This window comes from Gambusia affinis, linkage group LG23 (genome assembly GCF_019740435.1).
Source record: "Gambusia affinis linkage group LG23, SWU_Gaff_1.0, whole genome shotgun sequence".
Taxonomy (NCBI): domain Eukaryota; kingdom Metazoa; phylum Chordata; class Actinopteri; order Cyprinodontiformes; family Poeciliidae; genus Gambusia; species Gambusia affinis.
In genome coordinates, this window is record NC_057890.1 from 18,211,864 (window position 1) to 18,236,527 (window position 24,664).

A 24,664-nucleotide genomic window follows, 5' to 3' on the forward strand; every position below is an offset into this window, starting at 1 on the left:
TTTTTTCAAAATTTTTTTTGTTAAACTTTTTTTTAACTTATTTATTAAACATAAAATTTTTTTTACGTTATTTCTTTAAATAAAAAAATCTACTTTTATTTTTAACTTTAAATATTTTCGTAACCATAAACACAAAGTTTCCTAAAAGGTCTATGGCAGATATTTTTGTTTTAAAAGTGGAGCGTAAAGAAAACCTGAGGATATTTGGATAAACATTTAAACATCGGTCCAAGTGATAAAGTCTTTATAATTAACTTTTCCTGCCACATTTTGGCAAATTAACCAAATTCCAGACTTCAGAGGAGCCTGAGATTTTTTCCTTTTTAATTTTATCACCTGATATTAATGTGAAGACGTCAGTTTCTCTGCTAGAGGAGCGATGGTCAGACGTACCTGCAGAGTTTCTTCATCTGGTGAGCCACAGCTTCACGTCAGCCAGGAATCCGCTGCTAAATACCAAAACCTCACAGAGCAGGATGAAGATCCAAAACCAGCTGCTTCCTGTCGGACCAACAGATTCACGCAGAGCGCCGCCGTTCCAGAGGTATCACTGTTTTTATTTCAGAGTGTCTGAGAGAAAAGGCACTAAACCAAACCGGGAGAGAGACGGCGTCGCTTCAAACGAAACCAAACGTCACAGAACACCGCTGCAGGTGAACGGCAGGAGAAAACAATGGAACGTTTCCTCCAATCAGAAACATTTAAACCAAAACAGCAAAAATAAAATCAACAAGAGCTTCGTCTCCAAACAATAACTGACTGATTATTGTGTTCAGGCCTTCATCTGCACAAACCCACAAGAATCATTTTCCAACAACAAAACAGTGATCATCAGTAAGAGTTAAGTTAGTGATTAACATGTAGATCATTTATGTCAGTTTGAGGGGAAACAAAAACACGTGTCCACATTTTAAGGCAAATTTTTGACAAAAAAATCTAAATTTTGCAAAAATTTTCAGTAAAATTTGCCTGAGTGAAAATTTAATATTTTATAAGAATAAAACAAAAACATTTGTGACAGCAAGGAAATCAGTTCAGATTTACTGAGTTAATTTGGGATTTTAATGAAGGAAAAGAAACTATTTCTGGAATGAAGTTGATCTGAAAATGAAAATAAATAAATTCTGGGTAAAAAAATAGGGATTATTTTTAGATTTAGTTCATTTTTAAAGAAAAAGCTTCAGTTTACAGGAATGAGGGATTTAACACCTGGTTATAATTCGCAACGTGAAATAAAGCAAAACTACTCCTGACATAAATGTTTATGAAAAAAAATCCCAGTTTAAGGGATAAATATTTCTCATATTTTAGCTTTTCTCTCCCCAAAAACAAATTCTTTAAAGATAAATGTCTTGGACAACTACTAAGTTGCAAAAATAAAGAAATTACTTTTGTGTGTCGTTTAGAAACACTTCAAAGTTTTTAAATTGCTTTCTTAAGGGAAATTTAGTGAAATAATTTTTTTTTGCATTTGGAAATACTTTTGGATGCTTTTCTGTTCCACAAAAACGTGAAACTTTGATTTTAAAAACTGCAAAGTTACTGAAATATTATGGAGTTTATAAATTGTTGTGTTTTTTCCTCGAGGCTCGTAGCTTATTACACAATAGTTCAAGTATTTTCTGATTTATTATAATTTAATTTAAATGCAAGGAGAAGCTTTTTTTAGTGTCACATAATGGAGGTCAGAAAACGAAGCGAACAGAACCTAAAGAACGATCCGGAACCTTAGCGGCCTTTCAGTCCGCGCCGCAGCTTCCACGAACAAAAACAGTTCTTCCTTCACACCGCAGGGGGCGGGGCTTGTCGGTCAGGCTCTGCTGTGATTGGACGGCTTCATAGCTGGTCCTTGTAGTACCCGAGCTTTGCGTAGGACATTTCCCTGCGGAGCTGCATCACCTCCCAGAACATCTGCTCTGCTGCAACAACAAGATTTATTATTAGGACACATTTTGATAAAGAAGATTTGTTTAGAACCACAAATCTTTTGAATAGAAAACGTGTTTTTGTGTTTAAACTTTCATTTTAGTTCCGTTTTTAGATGTTCTTTGTTGAAAATACTATAAAAATTGTTACAAATTTCAAGTTGAGTTCTTGAAATTTAAGTCAAAATTTCTCATTTAGTCAATTTTTTATTTTTTTTTCCCCACCAGGGGGTCTTTGTGTGGGCTATAGTGTCCCTTTTAAGACATGCGGCAAATGTCGTCGGGTCCGGGAATCGAACCCGCGACGGCCGCGTCGAGGACCGAGGGCCTCCAAACGTGGGGCGCGCTAACCTCTACGCCACCGGAGCCCCTTAGTCACACAGTCTTAAAAAGTTTATTTTAATTCTGAAAAACAGAAACCTAATGAGAAAAAAGACCTGAAAAAATATTTATTTATAAAGTTATCATGAGGTTTTAGAACGCTGACCCAGAAACAAACATGAAGGAAATATTTTTCATTTTTAAAGGTAATTCTGTTCTGAAAGGTTAAACTGATTTCACTCCATTTATAATCAAACTGTTTAAGGAACTCGGTGGAACTCCAGCAGCAGTCAGTGTTGCAACGGTTCTGAAGGAGCCTCTGATTGAAGACTGTTTATAACAGGCTGATGACGACATCAGCTGCTAGTTGCTCTGCTAATCCACCTCCTTTGCTTTTGCTGCTCCTCTTTTTAATCTGGGGTCAGAGGTCAGGCGTTATTTCTAATCAGCTGCTTCCAGAAAACAACCCAGAGTTGGTACATCACATAAAATCCACCGTCTGTTAATCTGGATGGGATTATTAATCTGCTCACCGTCCTGCTGCTTGACCAAACCCTGGTGGATGTAGCGAATGTAGGTGAAGAAATTACAAACCGCCGTGATCTGAGGAGGGACAGACGGAGTTACTGACCGACAGAAAAATCATTTAAATTAAACATTTAGTCATCAGAAAACAAAATATTAGGATTAAAATGCATCAGCGTGGGGAAACTGCGCCCCCTTTTGGAGGATTTATTATTGTCAGAACGTTTCCCTCATTCTTTCAGAGGCTTTTATTGTGAAACTTTAAAAACATGCAAACAGTCCTAATGACTGAAATAAAAACAACTTTAATATGTTTCTGATTTATTGAGGTGCATCTGCAAAGATGGACAAGAAACAAAAATTTAACTTCATTGATTTAATTCAAAATAATATTTTTTAATTTTGTTTAAGTTTTAGTAATTATGTAAGGATACAGGAGATAAAATAAATTATTCTCATGAGGAAAGAAGTGAAACGTAAAACACTGAAAATGTAGAAATAGAAAATTTATTTATAATTTGTCCATTAATCTCTAAAATATATAAATCAGACCTCAAAATCCAATTGTTCAGCGTTTGAATAGATTTATTCTGTATTTTCTCAGAGACGATAATTAAAACGAAACATACATAATTCTGCAAAAACTGCGACTCTATTCTGGTAGTTTTATGACTTTATTTTTGTAATAATTTTTCTTCTTAGCGTTGCTCTAATACTCCGATGCAGCTCTACATCAGCATGTTGGTCTAGTTTATATGGGGAAAAATAAATTATTATTTCAAAATTATAAAATCCACCTTACAATCAAAATGTGAAAAACCAAGATAAAACCAGCATGTAATGTTGGAATTAATTAATTATTGTAAGAAATGAGAAGATGAATTTAATAAAATGTGGTGATTTTGTTGCAGTGACGGTTCAGTCCTGCAGGGGGCAGCGTCTGTACTTACTCTGTATCTGCAGAAAGGAGAAACGTAGTAATAGTTGGATGAGTCTCCGAACTTGATTCTGTGCTTACAGGTTTTGGTCTGGCCGCTCAGGGCGCACTTTCTATTGGGGACAAAAACATTTCGCTTCAGAAACAGAAGAAGAAGAATCAATCTGCAGATTAACAGGCCAGGAGAGAGGAAGGAGAGGAAGAGGAGAGATCGGTTCTGATCGCTGGAGTAGAGAATTAGAGGAGCGTTTGGAGGAGCCAGGCGGGGCGATGGAGTGCTGAGTCAGACTTACGTGACGAGCGCCGCCCTTCGCCCGCTAGAGGAGGAATTAAGGGAAGATGAAGATGGAGTGAAAGTTCTATGGAGGAGGGGACAGGAAGAGGAAATGTGTGTTTTCTCACTTTGGGCCGCCGCATTCCACCGCTGACGCTTTGACCACAGGAAGTGGCTGGAAACCCACCGGCTCCACGCTCAGCGTGTTCTGCTCCACGGCGTCCAAGATGGCCGAACCCAGCTGGAGGCGAGAAAACACACTGAAAACCAGGACCGGAAATTCAATTATTATTATTATTAAAGCTAAACTCACAGTTTGCTCCGTTAGTGGGGAAGCAAACTGTGTGTCAGCTCGGTGTGTTAGCTCAGTATGCTAACTGTGTGTTAGCTCGGTGTGTTAGCTCAGTATGCTAACTGTGTGTTAGCTCGGTGTGTCGGCTCAGTCTGCTAACTGTGTGTCAGCTCGGTGTGTTAGCTCAGTATGCTAACTGTGTGTCAGCTCGGTGTGTTAGCTCAGTATGCTAACTGTGTGTCAGCTCGGTGTGTTAGCTCAGTCTGCTAACTGTGTGTCGACTCAGTATGCTAACTGTGTGTCAGCTCAGTATGCTAACTGTGTGTCAGCTCAGTATGCTAACTGTGTGTCAGCTCAGTGTGTCAGCTCAGTATGCTAACTGTGTGTCAGCTCAGTATGCTGGCTCAGTATGCTAACTGTGTGTCGGCTCAGTATGCTAACTGTGTGTCGGCTCAGTATGCTAACTGTGTGTCAGCTCAGTATGCTAACTGTGTGTCAGCTCAGTATGCTAACTGTGTGTCAGCTCAGTATGCTAACTGTGTGTCAGCTCAGTATGCTAACTGTGTGTCAGCTCAGTGTGTCAGCTCAGTATGCTAACTGTGTGTCGGCTCAGTATGCTAACTGTGTGTCGGCTCAGTATGCTAACTGTGTGTCGGCTCAGTATGCTAACTGTGTGTCGGCTCAGTATGCTAACTGTGTGTCGGCTCAGTCTGCTAACTGTGTGTCGGCTCAGTATGCTAACTGTGTGTCGGCACAGTATGCTAACTGTGTGTCGGCTCAGTATGCTAACTGTGTGTCGGCTCAGTATGCTAACTGTGTGTCGGCTCAGTATGCTAACTGTGTGTCGGCTCAGTATGTTAACTGTGTGTCGGCTCAGTATGCTAACTGTGTGTCGGCTCAGTCTGCTAACTGTGTGTCGGCTCAGTATGCTAACTGTGTGTCGGCTCAGTATGCTAACTGTGTGTCGGCTCAGTATGCTAACTGTGTGTCGGCTCAGTATGCTAACTGTGTGTCGGCTCAGTATGCTAACTGTGTGTCGGCTCAGTATGCTAACTGTGTGTCGGCTCAGTCTGCTAACTGTGTGTCAGCTCAGTATGCTAACTGTGTGTCAGCTCAGTATGTTAACTGTGTGTCAGCTCAGTATGCTAACTGTGTGTCGGCTCAGTCTGCTAACTGTGTGTCGGCTCAGTATGCTAACTGTGTGTCGGCTCAGTATGCTAACTGTGTGTCGGCTCAGTATGCTAACTGTGTGTCGGCTCAGTATGCTAACTGTGTGTCGGCTCAGTCTGCTAACTGTGTGTTGGCTCAGTCTGCTAACTGTGTGTCAGCTCGGTGTGTTAGCTCAGTCTGCTAACTGTGTGTCAGCTCAGTATGCTAACTGTGTGTCAGCTCAGTCTCTGCACCTCGCTCTTGTTGAAGGCGAGACAGGGGTGGATGTCTTCCCGGTAAACTCTCTCCAGGAAGCTGCATCTCCGGTCCAGCGTCGGCGCCTCCTTCCACGCTTTAAACTCAGCGAACAGCTGACTGTCCACCTGCAGAAAACCAGCGCGGCGTTAGCGAGGTTCAACACGGCAAAACGTTTGGACAGACTCTGGGTCCGCACCTCCCTGCACTCCCTGACGATGGGCTGCGTGGCGGCCGGGTCGGGCTGCGACCCCAACATGGCGGATGAGGTGCTCTTGTTGCGGCTGTGGCCCTTCCTGAAGGGAGCCTTGGCTGCAGGCGGGAGCTCGGCGACAGGGGAGGTGGGGGAGGAGAGGACCAGCGTCTTCAGGGCCTGGACCTCCGCCTGCAGGACATCGATCTGACGGAGACATTTCTCTTCAGCCACCAGTAAACATCACATCTACATCTGATTCTGACGGGAAATACTCAGAAAAACAGGATTTCATTCTCAGAAAGTCAAATAAAAAGCAAAAATGTTTTCTGGCTTTTGGCAAATAGAAATAATTTTGGTGATTTTAACTGAAGCAAGAAAAGTTTAATCTGATTTCACTTCAGACTGTGAGGGGAAAAGTATGAAATTATCTGGTTTCAACTCCAAATTTAGGCTTTAATCAAATGTTAGATTGCACCTTATTACAAAACTGTTTAGTTTGAATATCACACATTTCCAAACCTTGAAAACACCAAAATCCAAGCACTTTCAAGGATTCCAAGGACCATATGAATAAAACCCACCTTGCCCAGGGCTTCCTTCAGCTGTTTCTCTGCGTTCGCCTGCTTCACGTTTGCCTCTCTCACCATCTTATGAGCCTCCTGGAAAACACAAACAAAACGTTTCTGCAACCGTTTCATCGTTTAGCTCAAACGATGAAACGTTCAAAGTTCAAAACAAAAACAAATGTCACCAAAACGACAAAGAAAGACAAGAAATGAAGAAAACCACACAGTCCCAGCTGCTTCTGGGAGGAAAAGTGAGAGGAAAAAGGTACAAGTTTGTTTCCTTTTGTCCTGTTTCTGATAGGCTGCTGGGTGAGGAGAACAGGAAGCAGGAAGTAGACGAAGAGGAGGATGAGGAGGAGCGGTGAAGGAGAGGTGGACCGACCTGGAAGAGACTGGCGGTGAGCTCCTCCAGCTCCTGGCCGAGCTGGTCTCTGACTTTAGACAACCTCTCACACTCCTCATCCTTCAACAGCAGCTCCTTACACACACACACACACACACACACACACGCACACACACGCCCACCCACACACACACACACACACACACACACACACACACACACACACACGCACATATATAAACCAGACAAACAGAAAACAACAAAAACATACAAAATGAATGCATGGAAGCAAAAATAACAGGAAATGGAGGTGAAACAAAAATAAAACTAACAATAAATTAGGAATAAAATAAAATAAAATAAAATATGGAGTCACAAACCAACAAACACACTTTCAGGTTAAAATCTCCTGGATTATTATGTAGAACTGCAATTAACGATTCATTTAGTAAATGATTAATCGATTATTCTGATAAATAAAACTTCAAACTTTTCATTTAATCTTTTTTATACAATATTACAAATATATTACAATATTAATATTAATTTAATATTAATATTCAATTAAATTCCTGAAATTCAACTGCAGCATTTCTTTAGTGAATATTTTATCATTTAAAGAAATTATGCATTAAGAAGTTTTATTTTCTTATTTTAAAAGGAAATTATTTGCATTTTCTTATGAATTTCTACGATTGTTTCAAAGTTTAATTGTTTAATGAAAAATCTACAGAAAGAGACAATTTTTTAATCCGATCAATCAATTAATTGTGAAAATAATCAATAACTAAAATAATTATTCGATGCATCACTGAAATGTTTATAGTTTTGACTTAATTACTGCTCTGAATGTCGTTTTTTCAGAAAAAAAAAGCCCTTTCTAAGAGTCTGTTTAACGATTAATCACTGAATCAGTTGATCATTTCAACAATTGATTAATCGCAATGAATCATTTCAGGTCTAACTGATGTGATATATTTTCTTCTCCAGCTCAGTCAAACTGGATGAACCACCAATTCTCACATGGATTCAGATCTGGTCTTTGACTAGGCCACTCTAAGACAGGAATCAGCTTTAATCTAAACCATTACTTTGGATCTCTGCCTGCATGTTCAGGTGAAGCTCCACCCCAGTTGTGTGTGTGTGTGTGTGTGTGTGTGTGTGTGTGTGTGTGTGTGTGTGTGGTACCCTCTGAGCCTTGGCCAGCTCCTCCTTCAGCCTCTCGTATCCCTTCTCTCTGACCTCCATCACCGACGGGCTGCGTAGCCCTGACACACTGTCACTCAGAGCGCTGCACTCGTCGCCGTCGTCCCCGGACAGGGAGCCGCCCTCGGCCGGCTCCGCCTCCAGGCCCGGCACGCTGTGAAAACAGCAACAGGAAATGACCTCACATCAGGACTGGGCGGCAGAGAAAAGCTTCGCTCGCTTTCAGCTGCCTCCTGGCTACCTTCCATTGTGGCTGTGCCGCGGCGTGGAGTAAACCGGCTGCGTGGGGAGCTGATCGGCTCGCAGTGACGTGGGGAGGCCAGCAGGGGGCGGCCCCAGAGAGTGGGCGCGGTACAGGGAGGCGGGCGGGGCGCTGTGGCGGGTGGGGAGGCGCTGCTCTGCTTGGTTCTGCAGAAGAAGATTGGAGGAGAGAAACCAGACGACGACATGAGAAAAAAAAACGTCAAATAAAAAATTCTCAAAGCTGCAGTTTGTAACTTTTATAAAAAATGTTTTTACATATTTGTTCAGTATGTTATGACAGTTCGCTATGAGAGATAATCTGTGACAAGATCAATCTTTTCCTGAGCTGCTACCGCTGTCTGAAGCAATCCACCAAAAACAACCAATCTTAGCGCTGTCAATCAACCTCACGTACTCGCTGCTAAATATATTAGTAATACAGAAACAACCTACTGCTACAGGTAAACCATTTATCCAACATCATGCTAACAAGCACTAGCATTCATGAGGCGTAGATGATTGACAGCGCTAAGACCCGCCTCCTGGCTCTGATTGGTTGTTAATGGGAGAAAGAATAGGAGCTACAGTTTTCTGTCTCATGCTGATACTTTCAACAAATATGTGGAAAACACTTTCTATAAAATGACAATCTGCAGCTTTAATGTGAAACAATAAAATAATAAAACAAACAACAAATTAATGTTGTACATTTCTTTATCTGCTTCAGAACGAACTAAGCATTTAAATCTTTAAGGATTTCATAAAATTATTAGTTTATTACTGAGCAGGTAAGCTAAGTTTGGCATTTTTATTTAATGAATTTTGGTTGAAAGCCTGAGTTGGTTCCGGCGCCCCCTACCTGTCGGTCAGGTGTGGTGGGCGAAGCCAGGTTGACCTCGTGGAAATCCTCCAGCGCCTCGGCGTTGCTCTGAGCGCCGCTGCAGGCCATGGCAGCTGCTGTCAGACATCATCCAGTCTGCAGACACACACACTTCCTGCTTCACATCCCAACTTCCTGCTTCACATCCCAACTTCCTGCTTCACACCCCAACTTCCTGCTTCACATCCCAACTTCCTGTTTCACATCCCAACTTCCTGTTTCACATCCCAACTTCCTGCTTCACATCCCAACTTCCTGCTTCACATCCCAACTTCCTGTTTCACATCCCAACTTCCTGCTTCACATCCCAACTTCCTGCTTCACATCCCAACTTCCTGTTTCACATCCCAACTTCCTGTTTCACATCCCAACTTCCTGTTTCACATCCCAACTTCCTGCTTCACATCCCAACTTCCTGCTTCACATCCCAACTTCCTGCTTCACATCCCAACTTCCTGTTTCACATCCCAACTTCCTGCTTCACATCCCAACTTCCTGCTTCACATCCCAACTTCCTGTTTCACATCCCAACTTCCTGTTTGACATCCCAACTTCCTGTTTCACATCCCAACTTCCTGCTTCACATCCCAACTTCCTGCTTCACATCCCAACTTCCTGCTTCACATCCCAACTTCCTGTTTCACATCCCAACTTCCTGCTTCACATCCCAACTTCCTGCTTCACATCCCAACTTCCTGCTTCACATCCCAACTTCCTGCTTCACATCCCAACTTCCTGCTTCACATCCCAACTTCCTGTTCAGCTGCAGACAAAACGGCGAGCCCGCAGTTTATCCTTTATGATGTGGAAGTTCATGACAGGATCTGGCTGCTTGGGAGCAAAACCAGAAGAAGAAATTTTAAAAACTGAAACTAATCTGTGGAAAGTTGATGGATAAAAATTAAGTTTGATCAGTTAGGTTTGGAAAAGTTGGAAATTAATTCATAATTAATTTTGTTTTCTGTATTTCTAATTTGACTTTCAGACAATTTTCACAATAAAGATATTTATAAAGAAAAAGTGGTAACACTTTATTTGATGGGTGCATACCACTGTCGTAAACATGAAGGAGTATTTATGAATGTCTGACTGTCATCAAGTGACATTCGGTAAATAATGACACTTTAATGCAAAGTGGCTCAAAAAGTTGCAATAAAAGTCCCAACGTTGCATTATTTTGTAAATAATGAGACTTTAATGAAACTTTTAGAGCCACTTTGCATTAAAAGTGTCATTATTTACCGAATGTCACTTGATGACAGTCAGACATTCAGAAACACTCCTTCATGTTCATCACAGATGTCATGTCAGTCTCATGCACATCCATCATATAAAGCTGAAACCGAAAAAGTTTCAGATGAATTTACTGCAGATGTTTCTAAACTGTTTGGCTTTAGACAAGATGGCAGGAATGAACCACTGAAGGACGGACGTCCAGGTGGACAGACGGACTAACGGACAGTGAAGGTACCATGTTCAGCTCTGGATGGAGATTGAAGCAGGTTCTGGTTCCAGGTCAACACCAACAGTCCTTCACCTGAGACACACAGAGAAACCAGTTACTGTCCCAGTTACAGCATGCTGGGAATGAAAACCCATAAAGAAATCTGTCCCGGATCGAACAGTTCCAAACGCTGAAAACCCAGGAGGTTTTGTTGTTGAGCAGAAACGGCTGTGCTGCCCTGGGTTTCGCCTTGCAGGCAGCATCATGTAATTAATGGAGTTTCTGACCAGCCAATATTCTGATCCACTTTTCTGGACTCAACACACATCGACCAGGCGCAGAAACATTTACTGAGATTTCTGAGGCTGCATGTGTGCAGAAACCATCAACTTTACCTTTTCTCTCCCCTGCCCTGTTTTTGTCTTTTTCCTTGTATTTTTCCCCCTATTTTATTTTTGCTTGTTTTTCTATTTTTCCTTTTGGTTTTATTCTCCTTCTTTGTTTCTTTATTTTGTTCTTTTCTTCCCTTTCTCTTTTTCCTCTCCCCCACTCTCTTCCTTTAATGCAGTTAAAATTATTTTTCCTCTCTTGGCCTTTCTAACAAACAGAAGAACGTTGGACAGTAAATTTGGTTGCATCCAGAGAAACTAGAGGACCATAAATCCGTCCCTCCACCAGATCTTCTTTAATAAAATGGGATAAATTCAGTTAAATTAATCTAAATAATAAGGGTTTATTTCATGTCTGAACTGCTAAATAAATGAGTGATTATTCACAGAGTCCAACAGCAGAAACTCAAACAGGAAGTGGAAACCGGATCGACGGCGGCTCTGTTTTCTGCTCCACACCGGTCTCACCTGACGGACAGGTGGGAGCGTCCTGCTGTGAGACGGAGCCGCGGCTAACGCCACGCCTGCTAACGCCACGCCTGCTAACTTTCAGCTGGGATTTACACCAGCTGCTCAGCTGGGAACCAGGAAGTGTCGGAGCGATCTGATTGGCCAGCAGGTTCCTGAGTCAGAGCAACTAAACGCTCCGACAGCAGCTGCACAAATATTAAAAAATATTTTTAAAATTTTTAAGAAAAATCTAAATCTGAACTTCAATGTTCATTTAATTCATCACATATTCTGAATTATTCTGAAACTAATTTATTTTATAATACTCCACACAATCCCACTGCAAAAATGAAAATACATTTTAAAATAATTTATTGGAAAAGAATAAATGTTACATAAATACAATTCTTTGAATAAAAACATGTCTAATCAACTCTATAATAATCAATGTTTTTTAGTTTGATTTATTTCACTTTAAAAAGCTCAAATCAAACCATTGGTAGAAATAAAATAAATGTGACTATTTTAATAAAAACTAACAAAACATTGAAAATAAAAATAATTATTTTTATGTTATAATATGTTTACATTTTTGTCATGGGTTTATAATAATGATAAAAAATTATTATTATTATTATTATTATTATTATTATTATTTAATATTTAAAATTTCAGATTTAAAATGTTAAAATAAGATCTAAAGAGAACAGTGTGATAATTAATAAATCTATTTTATTTTATAGATTTATTAAATTATTCTACATGGATTTAATGCACCACATATTTTACAGTTCGTCTATTTTTGTTGCATTTTAGACTCTTTAAATGTAATTATAATATCTGACAGAAACAGAAATCAGAAATTAAACAAATAAAACTTTAAATCCACTAGATTTATATTTGAAATAATCAAATAAATGTAAATAAAATGAGCATTAAGTCGTTTAAATCCGGCCCAGGATGCTGAAAACCTGTGTACAAACACCAGCAGCCATGACGGTGACATGCTGACAGCTCAGGTGAAACACCACCTGTCAGAAACCGACCAATCGCTGCTCTCCTTTCGGCCCGTCTCCATGGCGACCGGTCCTGGAAAGCCGTGGTAACCCGACACTAGCGATCACGGATCCAGTTACTGGCTCATCCTGACGCGTGTCTATTTACCCGTCACACATGGAAACACCAGCAGTTTCACTTATTCACACCAGGCAAAACATTATGACCACAAACAGCCGGGGGCAGCAGAGGGAATATCGTGTCCTTTAAACGCCCCAACATTCGCCCTGACCTGCTGCTGCATTAGTCTTTACATTTCAAACAACACCTGAACTTTGACCCCCAAAATTCAGAGAACTTAAGAATAAGGCAGTTCAAATCATCATGACAAGAGCTTATCCCCTACTCCAACATCTTTCTAATCATACAACCAGACAGAGATTCAAATAGAAGCTTGTCTCAATAAGCAATAAATTAATTGATTGCACAATAAATTAATACGAATTCAATCATTTCCCTTTGCATCATTTATCGTTTTTCTCTTTCCACCAGAAACTGGATGATTAAAGTTTTCAGTTTGGCGTTTTAGGTCTCAACTATAACCATCAAGTTTATTTACAGAAACTTCATAATTTATTTTATTTATATTGTTTTTCAAAATAACAATATTATAGTTTATGGCAACAATTTTGGGTCATTTTATTATCCAGCAAAATATTATAATGACAAGCCTAGAAGCAGCAAAAGCAACTGATGATGTCATCCAGGAAATTTTACTGTGAAATATTGTCTCTGCTAACTGGATGTCATAAAACAAACAAATACTATTCAGTCAGAGGCTTCTTTAGATTTGCTGTAAGACTGACTGCTGCTGGAGCTCCTTCCTATCTACAGCCTCACTATCTTAAATTGACTCTTTGGAAAAACGTATATAATGAGTATCGACAGCATTAAATTTCCCTTTGAGATCCCAGACAGGTGTTGTTTAACAGCAGACACTCACCTGTTCAGGGAGAACTCTGAAGTCAGCTTCTGATTCAATAAAATAATATTTCACCCTTTAACAAACGATCTGGACCACCGTCAAAATCCAAACACATCAACTGGTCAAAATTAGACTACTATAAATAATTAAGTGCAGGCTTGAACAGTTAAATTGATATCTACTTCAGCCTCCAAGGAGTCGATTTAAGGTGCAGCTAATCGACCTTTTACTGTTTCTATGATTAAAATTAAGGCTTCACATATCATATACTTACTTTAAGGAATATTTAATCAGCTTTAAATAACCCTCATCAGGTTTAACCAATTCAATGTTGAATTTAAAGTTAAAGCCGACTAATAGCGTAAAAAAGCCCTTTAATGAGACGGTATGAATCATATGCTAACTTCTGCAAGCTAACAGGCTACTATCGTTTGATAATAAAGCCATCCGGTGCTACCTGACACCAACCATGCAGGGAAGCAGACTCCGTCCATGTCAGACATATTAAACCAACAACAAAAATGCGCGTTGTCTACTTTATTTTTTGCGCAAACAGAAAAGCAAAACGACGCCGTCCGATAATGAGCGCATTTGGCATCATCATCATCCATCGGGAGATGCTAACGGGCTACATGGTTGTGCTCAACCGGAGATATCAAACGGCACCGGTAACCGTTAAAGACAGCCGAGCACTTACCGTGAGGACAGCAACCGGGCGAAGGGGTCTGCCTCCCGGTAAGCTACCGGAACAAGCCGATGAACAAACAAACAAACACACCGGAGCGGCTGTTGACGCAGAGGTTGACGGGAGATGCGTTTGAGGACGGCTCGGAAAAAAGACGATTAACTCTCAGGATGCAGTCAGACTGGACTTTACTGCACTCCGGTGTTGGTTTTTAGGAAGCACAGTCATTCATTTACAGGTGCAAAAGCAACATTAATAACAAAAAAATCAAATAAAATAATAGTTAAATTTGTCGTTAATAATTACAACTGAAATGAACAATGACATACTTTTTAAATATATCTAATTTTATTGTTGATAAAAATGTACATTTATTTTCAAGAAATAGCCTAAATGAAATTAGTTTCAGTTTTATCAGACTCAACCAGCAGAGGGCGCCAAAGTTAAACTAATCCTGGGAACAACAAAGGTTTCCATTCATTCATAAGAAAAACACAGAAATGTTCGGCAAAGCACAGAGGAGATGACAAAGCGTCCAGAAGGATTTGGCATGAAATCGAATGTATTTAGTGAGAAAAACAATCAAAACATACAAAATATGTATTTTAATTTAATACAATTAGATTATATATGATTAAATTTATGGGTTTGATCAAGAAAATTCAAGACAAATCAAAGGTAATTTCTTTGCTGAAATCTTCACCAGAAGCTTAAACGATGTGAAAGCAGTATTTAATGTAATAATTGCCTATTTATTTGCCTCAGTGCACATGCATTATTCAACACTGTATTAGAAAACAAGAGGAGAAAATTTCCACCAAAAAATATCAGAGTAAAAAAAGGAAATTTCTCAGTTTGAAAACTAGAGAATTAATACAAAAAACTCTAAGATTTATAAATTAAACTCAGATATATATGTTTAAAAAAAATTAAAAATGGACATTTCTGAGTTTGAAAAGTCAAGAACTTTCTGAAATTTTGAGATTAATCTCAGAACATTTCTAGAAACAAAAGCTAATTTCTGAAAGTGAAAAATCCAAAATTTGCATGAAAAAAAGCCTCAGATTTTGAGATTAATCTCCAGAAAAAAACAAGGAAATTTCTAAATTTCAAAAGTCAAAAATGAACTCGACAAAAGTACAATTTTGAGATTAATCTCAGAAATTCTCTAGAAAAAATTTCTGTATCAAAAGTCACAAATTTTGACTTTTGGCACACAGAAATTTCCAACATTTTTTCTAGAAAATTTATGATATTAAACTAAAAATTTCTCAGATTTTTGCTGAAAATGTAATTCTCCTTTTCGTGTCAATGGTCGTGTGTCATCGTATCTGCCATGTTGTGAGGGGCAAATTTGACTCATAAACCAATAAAAATGTGTCTAGAAACAGAGTTATCAAGAAATAAATATAAAACGAAACGTTTAGTCTGGCAGAGGTAGTAAATCATTTTAGTAACAATTTCCTGGTAAAGTTTGGAGTCTTTGGATGCAGTTAAAGATCAGGGTGATTAAGGCCAAATTTGTAGCTCAGCAACACAAATAATCATGAAAACACAAAAGGAAGCATGTTAGAAAGTTTCTTAGCAAATGTAATGTTCATAAAGATTCTTCTGTTGGTTTTTTAGAAGGGTATTAATATTTTTCAACATGTAATTTTTAACAAAATATTGGTAAAAACATTTTTTTTTTTCATCAAAATACTCCTTGTACAACATTTCCAAGGTTTCTGACAGGTTTTCTTTGTTGAATGAACATATTTTTAAATCTATATCAATATCAATGTAAAGTGTATGAAATAGATTAAATAATTCAAAATTTGTTCCCACAATCTCGTTCTGCGTTTGAATTTTTGTTTTATGATATGAAACTAAAAAGAATCCAATTTGTTTTCTTTTCATTCTCAGCAAAACTTGAATGTCAAAGTGGCTCTGAACCCAACCCAGAGAAATAACTTTCCACTGTGTCATCGTCACCTCCTGACTACACCTGAATGAAACCACACACACACACACACGCACACACATGCCCACACACACACAGACACACCCAGACACACACACATGCCCCCACACACACACATGCCCCCCCACACACACGCTGTGGGCGGAGTTTCTTGGTGGTTTAAGATGGTGTGTTCAGCTGGAAGCTCACATAGAGACTGATTCACGTTCCTGTTGCTGCTTTTATTATGGCTGATCTGTGCGGTGAGTTTTTACTGACTTTGTACTGGAAGAAAGAAAAATTTTATTATTTCAAATTTCAAAGATTATTCCTGAAAACCGGAGTTATTTATTTGCTTATTTGTGATTTTCACTCTCGTTTCTGCTGGTTTTATCTTACTTCAAAGGACAATTCTTTTAAAATTAATTTTAATTTTTAAGAATTTTAATGCTAAATTTAGTTTTTAATGAAAAATACAGTTTCAATGAGGGCAAACCTTGACAGATTTTAGAGGAAAAAAAACTGTATAAAAATGAAAAGTTGAGTAAAAACAACTCATCTGTTTTCTTTCAATACTTTTTAAGAGCATAACCTGAAGGTTTGGTTTTCTACTCTGGATAAATATCCACTTTAATGAGCCCAAACTATTTTTAATGTTGATATTTGAGCTGTGGTCACTCACTTCTCTGTGGTCGTTTCTCACGGCGTCAGATTGGAATGTCCCGCTGGTTTCGGCCACATTCGGATCCGGTTCTGCAGCCGCCTGTAGCGGGTTAACTGGTCCATCAGGTGGGATGCTGAACCGGAAACATCAGACAGAAAGTCACCAAATGCTGCAAACATTTCAGACAGGAAAGCTGCACTTTGCACATTTATGCACCAGAGATAAGCGTATAAATCCCAGAGGACTGTTAAAGATTAAACCTGCAGGTTCCAACCTTTTACCAACACAAAGAGCAATTAACACTGTAATCTTTTATTTTACCATAAAATGTTATTATCTTCACATCATATTTAATCTGTAAGTACAGCTTTAAATGTTAAAAAACATGGATCATTATTTAAGGGGTGCAAATATGAAAACTACCATATATTCATATTGGATATAAATAAGGAGTAAATTGCTGCAAAAAAACAACATTTTGAAATTGATCTCACAAATTTTCTAAAGTTAAAAATTTGCGAGAATGAAAACTCAGAAATTATGCAATTAATTTCTGAACATCAAAAGTTAAAAAATGCAAGAAAAGAACTTACAAATTTTAAGATTAATCTCAATAAACTTCTAGAAAACACAGTGAAATTTCTGAACTGCAAAGTAAAAAATTTCAATTTGTTCAAGAACAAATGCATTTGTTCTTGCATTTTTTTTACATTCCTAGCTAAAAAAAAATAATCAATTTTTCTAAAAAATTTCTGAACAGCGTACTAAAAACGTGTACTATCTTTACATATTAGTTTATAATACATGTATAATTTTCTTGTACTCTGTTGTATTTCATGGCGAGCGAATAGCTAAAATCTGCAAATACTTCAGATTTCCTCTAAAAACTCTTTTAAACGCCTATTTTAACCATTCAAACACATTTTATTCCCTTTACTGTTGCTACAGAATCGCTCAGAGACGATTAGATGATCCTTCTGAATAAAACAAAACCAGTTCTAAAGCCCCGAAACGAACCTCAGGAAGACCAAATGCCAGCTGACCTTTAACCCCTCTCGAAAATGGACGTCCGTCTGCAGGGCAACTCTCAGCTCCACTACGGCGTCAATGGCGGCGCCACTCGAACCTCTGATCCTGGAGTGAGTATTTCACTGCATGTGTCGCTTGTATGGAACTGATTTAATAAAAATAAAAACAGAACAAGAAAAATAGTAGTAGTAGAAGAAGAAAAACAGTAGAAGAAGAAGAAGAAGAAAAACAGTAGAAGAAGAAAAGTCCCGCCTTTAGGTTTGCTAACAGCTAGCCAAGAATATTTGTTAGTTTAGCGGCCAAGAAAACAACAATATGAGCTTAAAATACGATTCCAGACTCATCATAGATTGTCCGCAGTGAAAACAGAAACAAAAACATTTTGGGACATACAGTGAGTCTATTGATTTGAAATCCATGCTTTTTTATTTTTATTTAATTTTATTTTAGCTTAGCTTAATTTTTGGAGCGAAAGGGTGAACATACACAGGATTTCTACATAATCTTTAAAAAATAAAACAAAGAAGTAAAAATACATAATCCTCCACACTACAGCGTTTCATTGCTTTGTTTCATAAACATTTTTGTTTGTAATTCAGAATTTTAGCTCCAGCTAGCTATTGCTAAAAGTGACCACTGCTACCCAACTGCTCATCAAACCCATCAGCTAACATCCCCATATACTGCTGTCAATGCAACCCATAAAGCTTTACAAACTTATTTTTAACAATCACATTAATAGGTCCCCCCTGCAAATTAAGTTTTAAAAATGAATTCTGTTCCCTGACTTGCAGTGTTTCAGATAAAGCTTGGCTGACTGACTCATTGTTTTAATTTTTAATTTAAGGCAACATTTAGGAGTAACCTTTATATTTTTAACTAATTGTAATAGACATGAGTATATTTTGGTAAATTACTTTTCATGAGCTGATTTTATTGCCGTCAAACTGGTGCCAACCTGCTTTGCGTACCCAGATAGAGATCTGACAGATCGCCTGAGCTCTTTAAACTCACTTTATCAGATGATGGCTGACAGATCAAACTGTATTTAACCTTGACGCTGCTCTATGTTTACACAATGCAATCAGTGAACACGAACTCTTGGAAATCACACCGGCTTAACGACTAATTCCCATAGTTTGCCTTTGGGAATGATATTCATTATCAGCAGGCAAAACAGTCCAACCAGTTGAGCTGCAGTTTTCTGCATCCTGAGCTGCTTCACTACAATAGCCAACATTCATAACAGCTGAAACCAGCAGGCTGGTGTTTATCTCGCACCGGTTTCAGCTGGGTGTTGCTGCAGGTTGTTTTGTGTCCATATCTTTAAAGCACAACAAAGCATGCAGTCATCTTGTTGGGGTGGTTTCCATAACCCTGGTGTCAGCAAAATAACCTTAGCATACTCTTCCATCTTAAACTGAAGCTCACTGCCTTGAAATGATCCAGATTATCTCCAGTTTTGTGTGTTGTTGGGTTTATTTAAACTAGATTTATTGGTTTTCACTTCTTACTTGAGTGTTGGTTTTTCTGAAAGTTGCAGGAATGTAAAGTATTTGTTCCTTACTGATTCCACGTTTTTGCTTTTTGTTTCAGTGCAAATAGATTTCACTAGAAAGGTATAACCTGAGTAAACATACCAACCTACCACTCCTCTATGCAAAACTGTTTTAGCTCAGCCATGTTAAAAGGTTTTCCAGCATAAAAAGCCCATTTAAAGGTCATTTTAAGTTCAGACTTTTACTAGACCACTGGAAAACATTTTTAAACCATTAGCGGTTGACTTGCTGGTGTGCTTTGAAACATTAGCCGTGTTTCCATAAAAAAAAAAAAAAAAAAAAAAAAAAAATTCTAAGTACTGGATTAGGAAAATTTGATTGAAATGGCAAAATTTAAAATAATAAAGAGTTAATTTGCTAAATGGGAGACAGAAACATATTTGTCGAAGAAGTTCTGACATAGAAAACTCCCCCATCCACTGCTGGGTTTTGCCTTACCAGAGGTACAAAATTCTAGTAATTTTGTTTTGCCAACCTCTCTTGGGAATTGTACATTATGAATATCCATAAATGTTTTCTCCATTTATACATATTGGTTCTGTGGAGTCCCAGGCTTTAGAAAGACGTTTGTAATTCTGTCCAGACTGATAAATGTCAGATGTTTCTCATCTGTATTTCTTTAGACTTGCTAATGAAATGGCCAATCTAGAGAAATAGATTGTTTAGAAATGCATGTCTTTAGTGCTTAAAGTTTAGAGAAATGTATTATTTTCTTGGATTGTCATCCTGGTTGTTCGTTTTAGATTTCAGCTTGGGTGAAGTCATTCCCAAATATGCCTTTGAGACTTTTCAGCCCTCCTTTGATAAAATCATATTTTTAGTTGCTTTACACATTGTCATACTACTTGTCATAATCATATGGATTATGATTAATTAGGTGGAGTTGATCCTGTCAGGACAAAAGATGTGTCAGAGTTTTGCTGCTGAATATCTTGTGATGTTGTGCTGCAATGTTTGAACCAATAACATGAAGCTTAAGTAGGAAGAGACCAAAGTTGAGCACTGACTTCACAATAGAAGAGAGACTGCCAGGTAGAAAAAAAGATATAGAAGTTTTAGGAACAGAAATGGTTGAAAAAGACGTTCAGCAGTTCTTCATGGCAAGCAGAAGAGAGACTGACAGATAACTTGGTTTAAAATGGTTTTTGTTTGGTATAAAAACAACTTTCTCAACGTTCTTCAAATGTTTCCTACTACAGGGAGACACTCTGAAGTTTCTGAGTCGAGAGGAACAGGAGTGCCTCCAGTACTTTGAGGAAACAATTGAGTCTTTGGAGGACGGTACAGACGAGGAGCAGCAGAGGAGTCGCCCTGAACTCAACAGTCGGCCTTTTGACTCGGATGACAGTCATCGATGCCTGACTCCGAACAACGAGGTGTCGCCTAACTACATAATCGACCTGGTCCACTCAGAACCAGACTTGGTGCACACTGCAGAGCCAGTCTACAACCCCACCCATCAAGGTACAAAGCACCACAGCTGCTTGTACTGTGTTTTAATCATTTTGTACATTTTGGTGAACTGAACTGAGTATTTTGTCTGTTTATATCCAGATTTTTACCACATGCCCCACACTCCTGAAAGCAACTCTGAGGCAAAGCCGAGGTGTGACGTGTTCCCCTCAGAGTATAACCCTCCTTTACGAAGTGCAAGCTTTGGGACGACAGACAGCCATTCCTCCTACCACCCCCCAGGCAGTGTCCCCACTCCAGTTTTGATTGCCCAGCAGCTTGCAGAGAACCAGGGAGATGGAACAGCAAACTTGCATCCTTCGTCTTTGCTCCGTCGCCTTAGCATGGAGTCGGAAAAAACACCCAGAGACAGATCAAATATTTCTGTGAAACATGGTCCTGCTCCCTCATCAAAGCCAGCCCACTATCCTCCTAATATCCACGTGATTCATGGTGGAAAGGAGCCCCAAGTACCAGTGGCTAACGTAAACATCCATGAGCGACAGGAGCAGATGTTGGCACACCTGGGAGGAACTTCCCACCCTCTGCTGCAACATATAGAAGACAACACTCGTAATAGTCCATCCCGTAGTATTTCCTTTAAAGACCCAGAGCCAGATAAATCCAGGATGGAGGCCCTGTCAAAGCTGGGCTTGACAAGGGGCAGAGCTATATCTCTCCAAATGATACCTGACAACTACTCTCAGGATCCTCACAAAGGTCCAGATCCCAGAGTCTCATCGCCAGACCACAGTCTTACCACACAAACAAAAATCAGTGCTGACCTTCCACAACCAAATATGTCAATACCCCCTCCAGTCTGCTTTAATGACAAGAAGAATACAGAGACATTGCCCTCACATTCCTTCAGGGGCCACGATGAAAGAAACTCCCAGTTGGACCCTCCATCTCCAACAATGTCCCCTCCTCCAGCTGACATCACCTCACCAGCGTTCAACACCTTTGGAGGGAAATCCATTGTAGTCCATCCCTCTTTATCCCAAAAGAACGAAGCTCCAATCTCTCCAACGACCCCCGAACCCAAAAACCTTCCACTTGCACCTTCTAACCCACTAGAGCTCAATCCTTATGGAGGAAAGTCAAAAGTCATGACTTCTGCCAATCTACCCGACATCCTGAGCTCTCATGTCGATACGAGGGAAACCATTCTTGCCAAGCCAGAGCCACAGGCCGTCGAGCCAAACAAGTATGGAGGGAAGAGCCGAAGCTTTGACCCGGTTTCTGGGCTATATCGGACTTCAGAAAGCCGAGCTAAAAGTGTCAAACCTCCACCGCCGACTCCAGCCCCTAGACCTCCTCGGCAGTCCAACCATGGTGTGCTTCCTCCGCAGAAACCGCCAGCAAGGGCCTCGTCTCCTGAATACAGGCGAAGGCCCAGCAGCATGTTCCGTCCTCAAGGTATCACCGTACAGTTTTGTGGACGAGGAGCTATGAACGAATCACGCAGGGAGGCATTGAGGAGACTAGGACTGCTGAAAGACTCTTAATCAACTCTGCAGATTTACCTCTCAGTCTCCAATGACTGAACTAGAATATCTGCGTCGCTTTGCTAATGGCAATGGTATGCAAAACGTTTCCTCCATTGTCTGAGAATGAGGTGTGTCTGTAGATAAACGGGCTTTTACAGAGGAATCTTGGTACTTGACAGACCTGAAGGGCCACTCCTCACGTCAAGCCTTAAAAAATGAATACCTTAACTCAACACTGCTTTCTCAGAAGAAATCTCAGCTGGTTCAAGATATTCTGTGAATCTCATCAAAGACGCTGTGGACAGTTCATCTGAGTAAGACATTGTGGGGTCAAGGGCAAAACTGTACAGGGGAGTTTGTTTGTCTCACCTCTTTTTTTAACTCAAATGTAAATATATTTAACGTGGGAGAAGGGATTAGTTACATTTTCCAACCATTTATCTGTCAGGTTCTTATCTGTGACCTTAAATTCACTGAACTCTACGCTTATCGGATTCCTTTCTCATTTTATTGCATTTAGTTCTCAAACTATTTCTTTAAATTATGAGGCAGTTTAATTGTTTAATTTTGAGTTTTTGTGGATTTTTACCCTTTTTCTTAATTTAACCAACTTAAACATTTAGTCAACTGCAGTTTGGAAACATGGTGGGATTGGCAACCTTTTGTGCTCGGATACAAAGCTAACTGCTATTAGCAAATAGCAATATTAGCAATACAGAGACAATACACATGTATCCATATATAAATATAACATCTTTCCTAACAGAAGTTGTAAAATATTTGACTATGTAAAAAACAAATGGAGGTGAAAATATAGAAATAATTACTGTAGACTTGACCACGTATTATAGAGGCAGCCATATTGGATTTGTAAACCCTAAACATCTAACATACTCAGTGGTTCAGTAAAATTCAGAAAATTCACACTAAAATAGTTTATTATTGACAAAGTTAAATGGTGTTTACTGCGACAGACTGGTGACCTGTCCAGGTGACCCCGTGACCCCGCCTCTCGCCCGGAACGTAGCTGGAGAGGAACCAGCAACCCTCCCGACCCCATTAAGGGACAAAGGTGAACAGAAAATGGATAAATGGTGTTTATAGATTCTGTAGATTGGTAATGATTTTTTCTTTAGATGTGTTTTTTCAAAATATTTCCCATTGAATAGTTGAAAAGTTTCTAAAGATATAGAAATGTGTAAGTCTTTTTTCTGCTATTTTTTATTGTTTACCAACTGGGCATTTTAGTGAGCGGTTCATTTTTCTTTTTTGGATCAAAGCTTTGGGAAAAACTCCCGGCATTTTCTGCACTGCAGTTTTATTCCCTCTAATGACTGAAACTTACGGCGTAAAGAGGAAAAACGAACAACGGAGTTAAAGGATTCTGCAAAATGCGTTGATGCAAACGTGCAATTTCTCTGAAGAATGTGGAGCTGGATGGTATTTTTACTCCTCAGACAAACATCCCACACTCCACCACAAACTGCTGCAGTGGGAGTGTGGAGAGGACTTGGACGTTTTTAACACGTGGAAGGAGAAATTTAAAAACTGCTCTCACTGTGCAGAACTGCAGCTGTAAAACCACCCAGCCCAGAAATACATGGCGGGTTACTCCTGTGTGTTCAATCTGTCAATAACTGTGTGTTTTTAAAGAATGTGGTGTGTGTGTGTGTGTTGTGACTCCGGCCTCTGTAGTTCACCTACAGTAACTTTTGAAGTATATTTAGTAAATTTTATTTACGGACTCCGGTTCTCTGTAGCTCTTCTACAGTCTCTCTGAAGTATCAAATGGTGCTCAAACAAACAAACAGACAGAAGAAAACGACGTTCTGCTGAACACTCTAGGAGGAAATGTCTTTGCAAAGCGTACACGAGCATTTAATCTTAAAAATGGACACAAACTGCTGTGTGGAAGCTGCTGCTAGCCTGAAATGTCCTGGTAACATATTTTATATATCTCTACGTATCTGTTGTTGTTTTTTTGCTTGTACAGTCTAATAACATGAATCTGCCTGTTTTGTGTTGAATGTGGGAAATAAAAACCTTCAGTTCAATATTGTTGTCAGTAATACACTCAAAAAGATAAATATATATATTTATCACTGTCATAAAATCAAAAACTTTTCTATTTTAGGTCAGTGATGATTATCAAAATATTCCTGTTTGCTAAATGTGAAAATAAACTCTTGTGTTGTTTTTACTTTAGTCGTTCTTCTGCTTTGTCTGCAAATTACAAAAATCAATCTGTGTATAAAACATTTTATTCCCAATTAAAGAACAATCTGGAGAAATTCACACTTTACAAACTCAACCAAAATGTTTTGTTAAATCAAATATTTGTGATTCTAAGTCACAAATTTTTGACTTTTGAAGTTCAAACGTTTTCATGTTTTTTCTATAAAATTTTAATTTTTTCTGACAAATGTTTGACATTTGAAACTCAACACAAATTCTTTTCAAATATTTC

At 39.0% G+C, this 24,664-nt stretch overlaps 2 protein-coding genes across 9 annotated transcripts; one reads left to right on the forward strand and one right to left on the reverse strand.

Moving 5' to 3' along the window:
• Nucleotides 1–536: 536 nt before the first annotated feature.
• Nucleotides 537–16,956, reverse strand: LOC122826433 (RAB3A interacting protein (rabin3)). Of its 8 annotated transcripts, none has more exons than XM_044108267.1 (14): nucleotides 16,686–16,956; nucleotides 10,584–10,649; nucleotides 9,092–9,208; nucleotides 8,231–8,397; nucleotides 7,972–8,143; nucleotides 6,823–6,918; nucleotides 6,456–6,533; nucleotides 5,878–6,078; nucleotides 5,678–5,806; nucleotides 4,111–4,223; nucleotides 4,002–4,025; nucleotides 3,722–3,821; nucleotides 2,780–2,849; nucleotides 537–1,919 (listed from the first exon to the last, which is right to left on the reverse strand). In XM_044108267.1, exons 3-14 carry the CDS (start codon nucleotides 9,179–9,181, stop codon nucleotides 1,837–1,839), a joined length of 1,323 nt encoding a protein of 440 aa, XP_043964202.1. In that variant the 5' UTR covers nucleotides 9,182–9,208; nucleotides 10,584–10,649; nucleotides 16,686–16,956; the 3' UTR covers nucleotides 537–1,836. The 8 variants fall into 8 exon arrangements, with proteins under 8 accessions (XP_043964202.1, XP_043964203.1, XP_043964201.1 ...); XM_044108268.1 differs by lacking the exon at nucleotides 16,686–16,956 and adding an exon at nucleotides 14,074–14,247 and having other exon boundaries at nucleotides 537–1,916; XM_044108266.1 differs by lacking the exon at nucleotides 16,686–16,956 and adding an exon at nucleotides 14,074–14,246.
• Nucleotides 16,202–24,397, forward strand: LOC122826432 (proline and serine-rich protein 2). Its single transcript, XM_044108265.1, has 4 exons — nucleotides 16,202–16,266; nucleotides 17,616–17,806; nucleotides 20,455–20,719; nucleotides 20,810–24,397. The coding sequence occupies exons 2-4, from the start codon at nucleotides 17,729–17,731 to the stop codon at nucleotides 22,213–22,215; spliced, it is 1,749 nt and encodes a 582-aa protein (XP_043964200.1). The 5' UTR covers nucleotides 16,202–16,266; nucleotides 17,616–17,728; the 3' UTR covers nucleotides 22,216–24,397.
• Nucleotides 24,398–24,664: the final 267 nt, after the last annotated feature.

Coding starts and splice junctions, on each gene's coding strand:
- LOC122826433 (XM_044108267.1), bottom strand. CDS start 9,181: ATGGCCTGCAGCGGCGCTCAGAGCAACGCCGAGGCGCTGGAGGATTTC. Junction 4,224..5,677: donor TCGCCTTCAACAAGAGCGAG/GTGCAGAGACTG, acceptor TCTCGCCTCCAG/CTGGGTTCGGCCATCTTGGA. Junction 3,822..4,001: donor CGAAGGGCGGCGCTCGTCAC/GTAAGTCTGACT, acceptor TGTCCCCAATAG/AAAGTGCGCCCTGAGCGGCC.
- LOC122826432 (XM_044108265.1), top strand. CDS start 17,729: ATGGACGTCCGTCTGCAGGGCAACTCTCAGCTCCACTACGGCGTCAAT. Junction 17,807..20,454: donor CTCGAACCTCTGATCCTGGA/GTGAGTATTTCA, acceptor TTCCTACTACAG/GGAGACACTCTGAAGTTTCT. Junction 20,720..20,809: donor CTACAACCCCACCCATCAAG/GTACAAAGCACC, acceptor GTTTATATCCAG/ATTTTTACCACATGCCCCAC.